Below are 16,346 nucleotides of genomic sequence, written 5' to 3'. Positions count from 1 at the left end.
ACTAGAACCGAGCCACCCATTAGTTAACGGTCCTGGGTCTCAAATTTGGATCCGATAAGTTTATTGGTCCGGTTATGGTCTTGACACCTTAGAGTCAGAACCGCTAAGGATCCAGACCGATAGCCCAGAATCGAAACAATTGACACCCCTACCGCTATGCGCGATCAAATGGTGTTCTTTCCCCCTTGTTATTATTATTATAATTATTATTATTTTATCAATTAAGTGGTAGATTTCATTTTCACCTGAGAAGCATTATGCAACTTGGAAAAATATACAACCATTTCCTTGCCACTTGTAAGTCAATTTCTTAGTACTCAATGTGGTGGCTCACATTGCTGAGGTGGACATAGAAACTAAGATACCTACTCAATACAAGGGTACTATGGTAAATACACATACATCAAGATAGATATAATATTTTGCCCTTTTTCCATCAGAATCTCGAGGCATTTTCGTGGCAAAACCAAATCTATTCCCAACGCCAGCTTGAAAAGGACACCAACTTATCTTATTAGCACAATAGCACTTCCTCCACTATAAAAAAGGGGAAAAAAAAATATTATCGTAGGACTAAATTTAGGAGAGAGGATAATAGAAAAAAAAAAAAAAAAAAAAAACTAAAATTCCGGTAAAGAAGAAGACGAGAAAACAGCTCTGACTGGTAACAGAACAGAAACCTCTTTTTACGCTCTCTCTTTCTAATTTTGTTTTCTTCGTCTTCGTTTGCGGAAGCAAATGGCGCAGTTTTCCTTTTTCTCGTTATTTAACAGTTCGTTAGAGCTATCGTCCTCTTCGTCTTCTTTTACAGTTTCCATAAAGAAAGCATAAAGGTCTGTTTATCTTAAAAAAATTTCCCATTTTTTGGTGTCTTGTTTGTTATTCTGAGAACTCGAAGAAGCAGAGATGATGTCTTCTTCAGCTACGGTTCGAGTCGATAAGGCGACTAGTGATCTTCTGATTGGTCCTGACTGGACTCTGAACATGGAGATATGTGATTTGATCAATTCTAGTCACTGGTAAATTGAATTTTAACGAGTTCTCTTGTTTCTGCTATTTTCTGTCAAGTTTTAGCTCTAGTTTTCTTTTCAGTTTTAGGGTTTGTGTTTTTCCTTTGTTGGTAATGGTAATAAGGGTTTGTGTTTTCCACGAACTGAAATATCATGATTTTGTTTTTCTTTTCTTTGTTAAGTTGGTTCTCGAATTTTGAGGTTGTGAATTTTATTGAATTTTGAATTATTATGGCTTAGTTGAAAAGAATGCGTACTTTTTGCATGGTTCTCAATTGATTTTCTTACGGAAAGAAGCTTTATGTTTTTTTCGTTGGCTAACCCCTCCCCGGCTAATTTGTTGTTTAATGTAACAGAGGTGGAATTAAATTGTCTGTGATAACTAGTTTTATGGAGAATTGGTTGTTTAGTACTTTAGTAAAGTTATTATTCATTATTTGTTTGTTTCTAGAGAAGAATGAATCAGTGTTGTTGATTAGAGGCTTTTGGTCAAATTTGATCAGGCAGGCGAAAGATGTGGTGAAAGCTTTGAAGAAACGGTTGCAGCATAAGAGCCCAAAAGTTCACCTTCTTGCTCTGACCGTACGTTTTATGGGAGCTTTCCTGTATTTATCTTCACCAATTCCTTTTCTGACGACTTTTTGTTGATATGCACTTTGATCTTGCCAGTATTGATGAATGATTCCTTTTCCTTTTTTCTTTCTTCAGCTAAACAGTTGAATTCTTAAAGATCAAATTTTTTTCCCTGGATATTACATGGAAAATTTATTTTTCTTTTCCAGCTCTTGGAGACCATGATAAAGAACTGTGGCGATTATGTGCACTTCCAAATTGCTGAACGGAGTATTCTACAGGAGATGATCAAAATTACAAGGAAGAAGGTGAGTTGCTTAACATTGTACTTCAGAACTCTAATACATTAATAATTTCATGGAAGGGAATAATCTATCAAAAAAAAAAAAAAAAAAACTAGGAAATATAAGCGTCTCGCTATGGCACATATGCTAGAGTTTGATACTAGGGGTCTTTGTCAACTATTACGAAGCCATTATATGAAATCTGGTGACAAGAAAAATAGTTCCTTGATAGGAAAAATGCGTTGGGAGTCTTCATATCAAGGGAATATCCGATTTATTGTTTTGGAAAACAATTTGATTTGATGTAATCATTTTTTAATATAGTTTCATTTGCACTGTCACTGATTTGACGTAGCTTTGATTTTAGTGCAGCTCAGGCATTTTGTCATTTATTTTCTCTCGCATTAGTTGCAAGATATTAAGGCTGTGTTTGGTATGCATTCCAGGTTGATTTCACATTCTCGGATGATAAAAACTTATCGTCCGAGAATGCGAAATCGACCTGGAATGCATACCAAACACAACCTTAATGCTACTTGGTCCTTTAGAGTCAATATGATAGGTTATTTGTACTCAATTGAGAACTGGCTCTAGTCTACAATTTTGGGTTTCCATATAGAACATGCAGAGTGCCAAATATGTTTATATATTGGTATGTTATAGCATGGTGTTAAAAGCCAGACTGGACATTGAGCCCTAAAGGAGTCTTCCCCCTCTTTTTTCTGGTTGAACTGCTGGTTTCACTAAAACTGAGAACCTAACGAGAAACAGGAATTAGGTTTTGACTTGAGATATTTCTTCAGATATCTGTATATAATTTATATGTCATAGCATTTTATAGTAATGTCACAATTCATATCTATTAAAACCATCTGTATCCATATCTGTGTACTAGCAGTATGTATTATCTATGGGCCTGAGTTTTAGGTCTCATTGTTTTGACGAGGCTTCTAACCAAGTTCAGCTTGCATCCTGATCAGGCCAGTGGGTGGGGGTGGTGATTGGGCTTTGGGTGAAGCCATAAAGCCCAGTTGAATCCCTGCAATCCACTTTTTAAATTCTTTCTTTTTCTATTTATGTAATTTGACATTTCAAAATTGGAACTCTTACTACAAAAGTATCAAGTGAAAACATTTTATATATCACTCACAGAATTGCTATTTTCTAAATTTTTGTACTTTCATATAATTCTTTGAAATCAGAACCATCTAATTCTTACATCAATAAAAAAAAATGAGTCAATGAAGGCCCCTCATGTGAAGGTGGTTTCTCAGCATCACAAAGGAATTTACTTTACTCACATAATGCATCTTGTATTGGCATGATTGCCCCCCAACAACAATGTAAAGGTTAGACTGAGACTCCTTACATGACAGACACCTCATTATATCATAACCTGGGCAAAATAAAAATCTTGATGACTAGCATGTATGTATGGGCCTACTTGAAATCAGTGTGGGTTGTATTGGCTCCCCCCCCCCCCCTGGCCCTCACCTGTCATCATGCAGTTGGTGTAACTGGTCCTAAATCCTACATGAAGAATGAGAATTGTTGTATTAATACTTGGGGTCTTTTTGGTATCATTTTTCATTTTGTTTTTGGCCTATTTAAAAAAAAAAATCATTACTGAAAACCATTTTGATAAAAAACTAAAAACTGTTTGGTAACTACTAAACACAATAGATTGTAGGATGAAAAATGAGTTTGGTAACTACTTGTGTAAATAATTTTCACAATAGATAGGTGAAGAAATTCTCCCATCACCCATCTTCTTTCCCAAATCAACTCTAACCCGTAAGGGATGGAGATTTTGGAACTTTCAAGGATCATAACAAAAACACAAGCTTGCAACCACAACTCAAAGTAGCTTTCTCCAGCTACGATTAGAAATTTCAGAGAGAACCAGATCGCAAGATCAATCATTCGAAGAGCATAACACCTCAAATCATCAACTTCTCTGCCACACTTGGGAGTAAAGACAACTTAATCAGAAAAAAAGAACAGCTCTATTCAATTCGCAGGTGTTATGAGATTGTGAGACTGTGAAGAGTAGTAAAAGACGGAGGGGCCAGAGGGGTACGAATGTCTTTTCAATGGTAAACAGTTGAAAACCCCATTCTGTTTCCTTTTTTTTTGTAATCGGTTATCAAATCCAAAGTCAGTAACAGTGACTGACGGTACTCAACTAAAGCACTCTCTCACTGCATGCAGATTGCGATATAATGTAAATAATGCCCTAGCACTCCTGACGAACCAACACTCTTGGGCTGGAAATTTTCCTGCGAAGCAGCCGGAGTTGGGAGAAGAGAAAAGAAGTCGGCAAGAGAAGAGGACGGGATCGAGGAGGTGGTGGTGAATGACGCTGGAAAAGTTGCCGACAAGAGAAAGACCTGAGGAACAGATCGTTTCCCTCTTTTCACCGAAGAAGAAGGGGCTTTTCTAAAATCAAAACCAAATGTCTATTTTACCCCCACTTCTTCTGCCTTACAAGCACGTGCTCATTAAACTTGAGTTAAAAAAATGAAGGAAAAACATTTTTGGCCATAATCCATAATAGACTCTTGAGTCTATTATGATTTTGGGGGTGTTTTCATTTATTTTAAATAAAACTATTTTCAAAAATGATACCAAACATATGAAAAAATGAAAATGAAAAATGATACCAAAAAGAACCTTAAAGCCAAGCAGGACCAAATTTATAACTCTGGTATCCTGGAGAGATAATGTTTTAATCAGAAAAGATAAATGCCGTGTATATGTGTATATGATGTCTTGGTACTTTCTTTCCATTGTATTATTCAGTTATTAGATATTGACTTTCCTTCACATCAGACCCTTAGTTCAAATTTTAAACCCCCTTTGATTTAGCAATTCTCCAAATTCTGTTGTGAGTTGATTTATGGGTGAGATTTACAGACAGATACGCACGTCAGAGATAAGATCTTGGTGCTTCTAGACTCTTGGCAGGAAGCCTTTGGTGGGCCTGAGGGAAAATATCCTCAATACTACTGGGCGTACGAAGAATTAAGGGTAAGCATCTGGTTCATAATCTTTATTTTCATTTGCTTGTCCAATATAGCCGTGCTACCGCAGCCCTAGTGTTGAATATGACAAGGCCACCTTGATTTGTAATTGATTCTATTTGTTCCTAGAAATTGCCATCAGATATTGAAAATGCTCATAGAATTGTAGAAGTTGCAAGTTCGTGGACTATGGATAATGATGTAGAGGTGGATTGTCACTCTATAGGTGTTTTAATGCAAGCTCGACCTCGAACCAGGGAAAAACCAGTGGGAGATCGATTGCAGCAGGATCAATAAAATAAGGAAGAACAAAATTGAATAATTGAATGTTTTATTTCTCTTTTCTGTGTACATATGAAACAAGAACATAAAAGGGTATGAAAGAAGAAGGGGATATGGAAGGGGAATAGGGGACTCTCTCAGTCCAGGGTCTATCACCCATGGTCTCTCACCATTGCTGCATCCCACAGCCACTGCCTCTCACAGCTTCAAGCCATAGCTCTCTATTTTCGTCAATCTTCAACCGTGCCCTGTATTCAGCCTTGCTCCTTATTTATATAATAATCGGTTACAGCTCTTTAGACCTATCCTAATTAAAAACCAATTACAAAGCAACCCAATCCCAATCTAATTATGAAACTAAAGAATCCTAGAAAAGGAAACTACTAATTCATAAAACCTATAAGATAGAAACTGCTATGGGTAATAAAACACCCCCACACAAGTAATAAAAACTTCCTAAACAATAACCTATGCAAGCTGTCAAATTGGTCTTCACTTGATCTTAACCAACTGGCCATAGGGCCAATGAAATCTGGTAATTATCTTTCTCATTTAATATTGGTCGATATCCTCCCAAATAGAAATCCCCAAGCTGATCCTTGGACAGAATTCAACTCGATCTGGCAGCACTCGATTATGGAAAATATCCCCTCGAAATCACCAAACATATCCCCTTGAAATCAGCAAACTTGATGGCCATAAAATCTGAAAATATTTCTCCAGATAAATCTGATCGAGATCCTCATAATATGCTGACTAGACTGCAGAATATGGCTGCTCGAGATGGGAAAAATAGAGCCAAATAATAGGCTGCTCGACAGCCCAAGCCATGGCCAGTTGTTGACCAGATTTAGAGCCCCAGTCGAAGACTTGATCTACATCATGTTTCCATCTATTAAATATTCGTCTCTGAAAACTTACTACTGTCAGAGCTAAGTAAACTTTTAGCTGGAATACTACCAGTTACTTATCCTGACCCATAGAAGTTCTATATAATGAAGGTGTTGTCGTAGTTGGATCAACTTTTTGAACTTTAAGATCCATTTGTAGGAACTTCTTAATGTAGTCCTAGGTAGGAATAGTCCCACTAGGAGCCAGGGAATGGGGTCACACACTAGGGCTGGCCGATTGGGACAGCGTAGGCTAAGTTAGGGCAGAATTAGGGTTAAAACTTAAACTAGGGGTTTGAGTTAGGGCTTTATGTAGTAATGACATGCAGGTTTTTAGGAAGCTAATGGTAAAGGTTTAATTAGGATTGAATAAGAAATTAAAATTCTGGAATTCTAGGGTTAGGGTTACGGGTTTTGGGAATGAAAGGAATGAAGGGATTTAGGGTTTCTAGGGGGAAACAGGTCAAGGGCTTCTGGCCGAGTGTCACAGATGTGGGGAAGGTGACTTGGTTGGAGTTTGATGAGGTTTGGCTGGCTGGTTTGGTCTAGATAGGTTTTAGGGTTTTAGGTCTTAATGGTGAGGGAGGGAATTAGGGTTTTTAATGGACAGTTGTGGCTGCTGGTTGGGTCGAGTGGAGGAACTGATATGGGGAGGCTATGGTCTAATTTGTGATGAATATGGATGAGGGATGAATGCTGGAATGTAGTTAGAGAAACTAGGGTTTGGGGAAATCGATTAGGTTAGATGGAGGAAGAAGAAAGGAAGAATACAGTTGCAGAAATTTGTAAACTTACTGGAATTACAGAACTTCAATGGCAGCAACCTTGAAGAGCTTGATTGAAGGAGAAGATGGACCTCCCGATCTGCGAGATGCAAAGAGTCGCCGGATTCCTCCAGCCTTAGCCCTTGATATTACTCACAAGGGGATCCTTGATATTACCCACAAGGAATACTCTCAAAGAGCAACAGCCGGCAGTCATAGCAGCAGCATAGTGAAACGAAAATTTTAAAACATAATAGGTGGGGGGAGCCTCTCCCACGATTCTATTAAATAAAGAGGCCAAAGGCCTAATTCCTACGCCTGTTACAATTGGAATTCTCCCACTTAAATCGTGGAGAGAGGACCAATTTAAAAACAACTTAAAGTCTTAAAAGAAAAGACTCTCCTACCCCTAATGACTTAAACACAACTTAAACTACTTAAAATAAAGAAGATTCCCTAGTAGCCAATAGGATATAAGAACCCGTTAGCCAATAGGATCACTTCACTTAAAATAAAGGAAGATTCCCTAGTAGCCAATAGGATATAAGGACCTCTTAGCCAATAGGATCATTTCACTTAAATTAGACCAATTGAACCAATTGGATGCAACCAATTTTTTACCCGGTTCAATTAAAAACACAAAATAAAAACTAAGTATAGAAATAAACTACTAAACTAAGGCTCCCACTAAAACCCTAGGTTTAGGGTGGCTTCCTCAATTCGCGGAGGCTTGGATCTGCATCACTTCTATGTCTGTTGTTACTACATATACAGGGAAGACCGCTCTTTCCATCCTTCCTGATGTGTATTTTGCTTTTCATGCAAATGTGTATATCCCATGCCTAGCACCCACAAAAATCAGATTCTGCAATATGTACTAGAAGTAGTGTTTTTATTGAAACCAGATTGGACATCCGATTGTTCTGGCCCTGTAGTCAACAAAACTGATGCAGCATGGCACTCTTTTGTTAAGCAAATTCTCCAAAGTCAACAGTTTAAGTGGATAGCAGTTCTGAGTGTTGTTATGACTGTGGGGTAGGGATATAAACAGATCGAAGTCAGTACGGATATAGTCATATCCGCATTCGAATTCGTTTATCAATTGGATATTCGAATATTTTCCGGTTCGATCGCTTTACTAAACTACTGCGGTTCTGCTATCATCGAAGATTAAACCTAATTTATCGGCCAAGATGATTCTGCAACCCCCAAACTGCACTGCCTATCCTAATACCTGACGAGTGGGATCGTTGTCTCTTGAAGAGAAAACAACAGTTAGTCGATTTCTATGGGAATCGGGAAAAACTCTGCAACTATAGCTTGAGGTGATGCTTAAAATCCCAGTTGCGATCTCTGTGTAGTGGCGGAGCAGCATCTACGTTTCCAGTGAACAATTAGAGAAGAGAGAGAAGGTACTCAGGTAGTACAAAAAACAGAGCAAGAAAGCCATCCAATATCAGAGAACCAAAAAAAAGAGAGCAGAAAATACAAATCGATCTGATCCCTATGCATCTACGAAGATGATGCCTCCTAACAACGAACCTTTGATTCATTAATCTAACCGTATCCTGAAAGCCCGCTCAAGGGTTTGGTCATCGATCAACCATGCTAGGCCACCAACGAAGCATTGGAGATTTGAACTCAACATCTGCAGCCGCAAGGAAAGAAGTGCGGAAATAATGGGGAAACTTAATACTTAGTGGTGGGGTAATGTAAAATAAAAAAAATTGAATTAAATCCATGAGGTGATGAGGAAGAGTGCGGAAATAATGGCTTATGTCAGTAATCATGACGTACTATAATATATCGACAATACATATTATAATTGTATTATTATTATTGAAGAGTTAAACGAATCGGATATTATCCGATCAGAAATTGCACTATCCAAATTCGTATTCGATTAGTTTTCGAACGGATACGAATAGTTTCCGGATAGTGCTTTTTCGAATACGAATGTTTCTAAATGGATACGAATGCGAATCGAATTCGGATTTTGACTATCCGTTGACATCCCTACTGTGGGGGCCTGGGTCGCCTGGCAGTAGATGTCTTAATGGTCCAACCACCAACATATGTATATACTATACTTGAAAGTTGAAATCAACAGCTGCATTTTATGTAGTGTATCCTTTGACCCTCATACAGCACTGTCAACCATACATTCTAAGGATTGGCGGATCCCTGTCTATATCATTCCATCTGGATGGGGGTTGGCCTTGGTCGATCCAAGTTTACTTTAGCTAGGATTGACTGATCCAAGGTAACTTCAGCTAGGATCAGCAATGATCAGCTGTTCAAGATTGATCTGGATCAGACTGACCCCTTGATCCCTGCTATCATCTCAGGCAAACATTTTCATTTGTGCACATAATAAGTCATGCCTGAAACAAACAGTAAATTCATGAAATAGTATGATCTGATAAGTATGGGGTTGCACTGTTTGCAGCGTTCTGGAGTACAATTTCCCCAGCGTTCCTCAAACAGCACTCCAATATTTACTCCTCCCATTACACATCCAACATTTAGGCATGCTCAGGCAGGTTATGGAATGCCTAGCGATACTTCACGAAGGCTTGATGAAGCAATGGCATCTGAAACTGAAAATTTAAGGCAAGGCTTTCACTTTGACTTTTATCTGCATCGGTCATTTATGTTTAGTGTGGTTGGTTAAAATTGTGTTTTTGTTTTCCTTCCTTTATTAGGGTTGTTGTGTTTGTAAGTTTCTATATTTGTTTGGTTGTTTCTGTATTTTTCAGTTCATCAAACATGGATTCCATGCGGAGTGTTATGGACCTTTTGACTGACATGCTACATGCATTGAACCCAAATGACCAAGAGGTATGTGCGTTTATTTTCCCAACCCTGATGGGGGATCAGTTCAGACAGTACAGTAGATTTAGATTAGAATGTAGTTTAATGGATATTCTATTGTTGCCATGTATGACTAAAGCTTGATTATGATCATTTCATTCGGAGGGTTGTGCAGCTAGAACTCTTCTTCTTGTAATCATAGTTATATGTTTCCCTGGTGTTATTTGCAGTGTTAGCCCACATTATTTATATAATCATTTTATCTTCTGAACATAACACAGTTCCAATTAGTTGAAGTACAATGTTTGGTGTATAAAAAAAAGGGACAATGTTTGACCTATCCTCTCCTTATTGAGGGTAAAATTGTAAGTTCAGATATTTAGGCCCTGTTTGGTTAGAAGTGAAGTGAAGTAAAATAAAATGGTCAGTGGTAAAGTTAAAGGTAGAGCCCCAGTATGTATTAAACTGGGGCTCTACCTTTTTCCTTCCTTAATGGTTGGTATGCCTATTATTGGGCTGGGTCGGGTTTAGTACTTGATGGGGCCCCCTGTCCTGTTTTTTTTCAAAGAAATCAATAAGGCCCATGCATGTTTCATGGGTTTTTTTTTTCTTGGGGGGGGGGGGGGGAGGATTGGTTGGTTCCACGGTGAGGGTTGATCAATATTTAGTAGGATTGGTTTAAGAAGCCTTAACCTAACCCACTGCTTTCCCAGTTGTGCTGTGGAAGTATGTTCACGTGATGCACATTAATCAAATATAATGAGAAGTAGTTAGGTGCACTTACATGGTTGCTTATAATGCGGTGCAGAGCTTATGTACTTCAATACACACTTAAGGGAGGGAAATATTAGCATGAAGTACGGCCAGTATCCATCTGTTAAAGTGGGCACTCATTGTACGGGCAGGATTCTTAGAATGTATCACTTAGATGCTCCTTTAAGGAGCATCATGCTAGCACTCTCTTTTAAGGATTACATTTTGTGTAGGTTGTGACAGAGTAAAACCAAAAATATCGAATGCCTAACTTGCATAGGAGAAGAGAAAGAAGAAAAGAAGAGAAGAAGAAGAGAAAAAAAAGCATACCGATAGGGAATAGAAAATTATTCTAACCAGCTTCTAATAGATATATTTATAATACTAAGTTTGTAATAATTACAAGATAAGGCCTCTACTTATATGTATTTACACAGAAGCCCTTGAGTAATTAAGAACATATTAAAATACCCACTTCAGTTCTAACCCCACCTCTCAACGTGGAGCATAAATATCTCTCATGCCTAGTTTGGAACAACCTTGAAGAAACACATTTCAAAACAAAGCTTTGGTAAACGAGTCACCACATTGATTAGCAGAACTGACAAATGGAGTGGAGATTAACTTCCATATCACATCATCTCTCACAAAATGACAGTCAACTTCAATATGCTCTGCTCGTTCATGAAAGACAAGATTTCTAGCAATATAGGTAGTTTCCTAATTATCACAATACATGTCAGCAGGCTTGTTGATTGGAAAATCAAGCTCCTGAAGAAGTGACTTTAACAAGATTAGTTCAACTGCAGTATGAGCCATGGCTCTATATTCAGTTTCAACACTAAACCTAGCCACTGTAGTTTGTTTCTTACTTCACCAAGTAACAAGATTACCACCAACAATTGTACAGTTATCGATGGTCGATCTCCTATCGTCTTCAGCACCTGCCTAGCCAGCATTAGAAAAACCAACAAGATCAATATGGTTATGAGATTTATAAATGAGACCATTTCGTGAGCCTGCTTGGGTTTCTCCATGAACTGGCTTATAACACCAATTGCAAATGATATGTTAGGCCTAATCACAGTAAGGTAGATGAGTTTACCGACCAATCTTTTATATTGATGCTTGTCTGCAAACTCTTTATTGTCACAAATTCCATGTTTCTGATGAGGATCCATAAGGGTATCAATAACATAGTTTAAAATCTCGCGATATCTCGGTATCTCGGGCTGGTCGAGATGGCCGAAATATCCGAAATATCGCCGAAATATGGTATTTTTTCAACCATATTTCGGTACTCCATCTCGGTGGATTTTTGGCCATATTAAGGTCTAATACTTCATGTACACCCTTATTTAAGCTAAATAAAGACATTTAAACCTTCATATTGCAAAAAAAAATGAACTCAAAGTGGTGTTTTGGGTTTGCACCCTTGATTGACAGTATACGGTCGCCGACCCTGATGTATAAATAGTTAAATACACATTCATTAGGTACTAAAAGACATATAAGAAATTTAAATAAAGTAATGAAACAAAAATAACTCATAACTCATAACTCATAAACTCCATAATAGTCAATAGTTCAATACTCAATAGTCAATACTCATTACTCAATAGCCAATACACAAAGTCACAAGTTCACAACTCACAAGAGTGCAAGACTCGCAAGAAATATCACGAAATATCCTAAAATATCACGAAATATGAACTTTTTCCATTTCGCCTTGCCATTTCGTCTCGGTATTGTCGAGATTTCCGAAATATCCCGATATATCGGCGATATTTCGCGAAATCTTGAACCATGATCAATAGGTTTAAAACCTAACATTCTAGTCTCAAACAAAAGATTAAGCATATATTTCTTCTAGAATAGACTAATCTCCTTCTTGCTGTGAACAACCTCAATTCCCAAAAAATATTTGAGAGCATCCAAGCCCTTCATTTTAAAGTATTTTTGTAAGGAGGCCTTGACACTTTTAATACCAGATACATCGTTACCAGATATGATAATATCATTAAAGTAAATAACTAACACCATCACCTTGGAATCCTGGTGGCGAACAAACACAGAGTGATAAGAGTAGCACTATGTGAACCCATCACCAGTAACAATTTTGTTAAATTTATCAAACCAAGCTCTTGGTGACTGTTCCAAACCATAAAGTGCTTTGTGAAGCTTACAATCTCTCTGTGCATTCTCTCCCCCTGTGCAAAATAGCTTGGACGTTGCTCCATATAGACTTCTTCAAGTAAACCATCATATAAAAATGCATTCTGTATGTCAAACAATCAAGATTAACATCCAGGGAAATAAGAGTGCGAACAGTGTTCAAACGAGCAACAGGTGAAAATGTCTCAAAGTAATCAGCCCCATATGTCTAAGTGTATCTCTTCGCAACCAAGCGAGCTTTAAGCCGCCCAACAGAGCCATCAGGGTTATACCTAATGGTATACACCCAATAACACTTCACAAGTTCCTTACTTGGAGGCAAATCAGCTGGAGTCCATATCTGGTGACAATGTGGTGCATCCATTTCCACATCTATAGCCGATTTTCACCCAGGATGAGCAAGTGCCTCTTGATAAGTTTTAGGAATAGAGTGCGCAAATAAGGACAAGGCAAATGTATGGAAGAAGATGGAAGATGTGAAATAGAAACAAAATGAGCAATAGGGTAAGCAACAAGGTTGGTGCACTATCGAGTTACCATTTTTTAGGGCGATAGGTAAGTCAATGGTCAGATGTGGAGGAGAAAGATTCCTAAACAAAGAGTCTAATTGTGTTGAGGGCAGTAAAGAAGGAACAGCTGCAACCGGAGAAATGGCGTAAGATGGCACTTGTGCACTTGTCGTGGTGCTGACCGAGTTGTAGATGGAGGATCTGGCAAGAGGAACCAACACTGGAATGGGAGAACTAAAAGATTCAGCTTCCAGGACATGACCCTCATCATAAAATACGCAGTACAAGAATACCCAAGAAAGTCACATTTGAGGGCCCGTGGAGTTAATTTATCAATGTCAATACCATAAATTATGGATAAAACAAGTGCAACCAAAAGCTCTAGGTGGTAAAAAAATAATGGAGAAGTAGTAGAAACTACACCATGATCAGAAGCTTGGGTAGAAGAGCAATCAATGAGGATGACTCGAGATGGATGACAAGATTACTTGAACCAGTCATACGAGAGGAAGTTCCTGAATCAACAACCAAGTGGCAGGGGATGAAGAAGCAAGAAGCACAATAGTACCTGTATGAACTAATGTAACAGTGCATGAAGAGGTCGATGACTGAGTCTCAAGTGTTAGAATCATTTCAATAATTCGTGATAATCATCATGAGACACAGTAACCAATTGACCAAATCCCGATGAAGCCATAGTTATCAAGGCGGGAAGGCAGCCATGGCGTTTTAGATGCTCAAAATTCAAGGCGACACCGCCATGGCGGCAAGGCGTCCAAGAAGCCTGGACGCCAAGGCTTCGCCATGGCGACGCCTTGATAACTATGGATGAAGCAAGGTTAGTGTCATCCAATGACACTATGCTAGAATTTCCATCAGTCATTGATGTATTGGCATATTGCATCAGCCAGTAAGGTTTGGTACTTCTCCTAGCACTTGTCAACAGCATGATTATTCTTGCCAGTGTGTACACTGTAGGAAAATCTGAGTAGGATGTTGTCATCCACAATTGCCAAGGCCATGTCCTTGACCTCCCCCTGAACCTCAGTTTCTTTTGGGGAATCCAGGACCACAACCACAAGCACCATTTTTAGCTTCTAAAGCAGCACTTATCTTGGAAGGAGGTGATTTAGATTTAGTGACGGTGGGAGACACAATATGTTAGATACAAAATGCTTCATTCATAAAAGGAACATGATGTAGATTGAAGCACGAAGAAGAAAATAGCAAAAATAAAATTCTGGAGAAATTACTGTTCATGTGAACAGTACTACGAGTTACTTTTCGCGTGCTACTGTTCACGTGAATAGTGCTGCGGATCCCCCTTGACTGATTAAAGATGCTCCACGATTTTGCTAGGATCCTTCTTTGACCAGTCGGCTGGATTTGTTGCACTTTAGAAGTTTCCATATTTATTAGTTTCTAATTTGCTTTAGTTTCTAATTTGTGGCTGGATTATAAAGCCAAGTAGATTTAGTTAACTTCTCTTTAGTTAGAATTTAGAAGTTTCTATTTTAGATTAGCTTTTATTTTTGGGAAGTTTCTATTCTATTGTAAGCTTGCCTAAGCTATTAAAAGGCATCACATCTTTATGAAAGATCAGAATTTTTAGAGAAAAGAATATTTTGGCCACTTTAGCCATCGAGTTTGGGGGTTCCTCTTTTGCTATAACAGCTGAGATAGCTGTAGGTGAGAGACCCAGACTGAGATAGCCATCCCCCTGCCCCCTTCTTCTATCTTCTCTCTTCTCCTCTTCATTACCCTGCTCGAGTTCCTTTAGTGTTGTTACCACTGTTCTGTGACTGCAACTGTTGCTGCTGCTTCTCCTTAGATCAACACAGATGCTAAGAAGCTCCATCGAGCCAAGGCTGCTGGTGATTATTCCTTTGCCCAGAAGTCATCCGATTGCTGTTGCTGTTGCCACAGGCTACTGATGCTGTTGCTGGTGATCCATATTCAAGAATGAAGGCTTCTCTTCCTCACTGTGACTGTTGCTGTTGGAAGGCCCATCGATTGGAGCTGTGTCACAACCTCTGCAACTCTCAAGGCTGCAACCTTCTAATTCCATATCCCCTTCAAATCACCACCTACTCTGCTAGGTTTTGAAGCTCAGATTCCCCTCTCGATTACCTCCACTCGATTGAGACTTCCACCCTATTCCATGCCTAAGACTTCCAAATTCCACACACTTAGTATTTTCATTCTCACACCCTTCCATCTTCAATTCTAAGCATCAGAATTGACTCAAAATTGCAGGCCAGACTCCAATCACCAAGTTTGACACTCAGCTACTGCTGGAAGCCCAGAACAGCATTGTTTGGAAGGTTTCCTCAAACCTTCTATTTGGGGAATCTTTTGATATCTCTACATCAGACCATCAGAATTGAATCAACTTTGGAGGCAAGCTTCCCCCTACTGTTATCTTCATTCGATCCAAGTATAGTGACCATCACTTGGCTGGTTTGATCATAAACCCTAAGTTTCTAATTCTGGTTCTGTTGTTGTTTGGATTTTTGTGGTTTTTGAGACTGGTATTCCAGTCTTACATTAGAACATTTTCACTAGCAAGGAACTGACATTTGACAGGCATAATCAGAATTCAAACCAGATAAAAATTTGGCCACTTGAAACTTAGCACGTTGAGTTTTCAACAAGTTCAAATCAGTAGTAAGAGGCTGGTAGGTTTTTAGTTCCTCCCACATGCCTTTAAGTGCACTGTAATACATAGTTGTTCAGGCGACTAGGCAATCCAAGGTGCCTAGGTGTGCAGTATATGACTAGATGTAATATAGCAATGATAATTTTATATAATTATGTTTATATGCAACATAGAAGCCATATCAATGCACTATGATATAATTATGCTAGTAATGACCTAATATGAGAAAGTTAACTTATAATGAACAATAGTATACGCATATTCATAGAAAAACAAAACAATAGCATAAATCAACGTAAACTTGTGAAGTGTCAACAAAGTGTGTTGTCACCTTGGACCCAAGAAAGAGCTTGACAACTATGCTATAATATTCTCCCATAGATTTGTCACCTTTATTGAAATTAAAGATCTTCTGATAAAGATTTTTTACTCGGGACATTTTTATTTTGAGAAAAGTTCTCTTTCAAATCATCCCAAACTCCTTTGGGTGTCGTATGGAACATAACATTCGCAGCACTAGATGTATTCATACTCTTCCATAATTAGACTAATAATGTATCATCCTCCCGCATCCAATCATCAAAGTCTTTTGAATCAGCAGACGGAGGTG

At 38.4% G+C, this 16,346-nt stretch overlaps 1 protein-coding gene across 2 annotated transcripts in view; it reads left to right on the top strand.

The window, feature by feature from the left end:
* The window catches only part of LOC122654679 (TOM1-like protein 6), a 40,556-nt gene that overhangs the window by 19,106 nt on the left and 5,104 nt on the right, over positions 1-16,346 (top strand). The window contains exons 1-7 of one of the 2 annotated variants that reach the window (XM_043848885.1): positions 685-772; positions 890-1,019; positions 1,514-1,592; positions 1,793-1,891; positions 4,784-4,897; positions 9,276-9,439; positions 9,586-9,667. In XM_043848885.1, coding sequence (XP_043704820.1) covers positions 739-772; positions 890-1,019; positions 1,514-1,592; positions 1,793-1,891; positions 4,784-4,897; positions 9,276-9,439; positions 9,586-9,667 — 702 coding nt within the window. In that variant the 5' untranslated portion in view covers positions 685-738. Of the gene's footprint in view, positions 1-684; positions 773-869; positions 1,020-1,513; positions 1,593-1,792; positions 1,892-4,783; positions 4,898-9,275; positions 9,440-9,585; positions 9,668-16,346 lie in introns of those variants that run through there. The other variant, XM_043848886.1, reaches the window with a different exon arrangement.

Source organism: Telopea speciosissima, chromosome 3 (genome assembly GCF_018873765.1).
Source record: "Telopea speciosissima isolate NSW1024214 ecotype Mountain lineage chromosome 3, Tspe_v1, whole genome shotgun sequence".
Classification (NCBI taxonomy): Eukaryota; Viridiplantae; Streptophyta; class Magnoliopsida; order Proteales; family Proteaceae; genus Telopea; species Telopea speciosissima.
The sequence above is the reverse complement of the archived record's forward strand: the minus strand, read 5'-3'. Positions and strand labels throughout refer to the sequence as shown.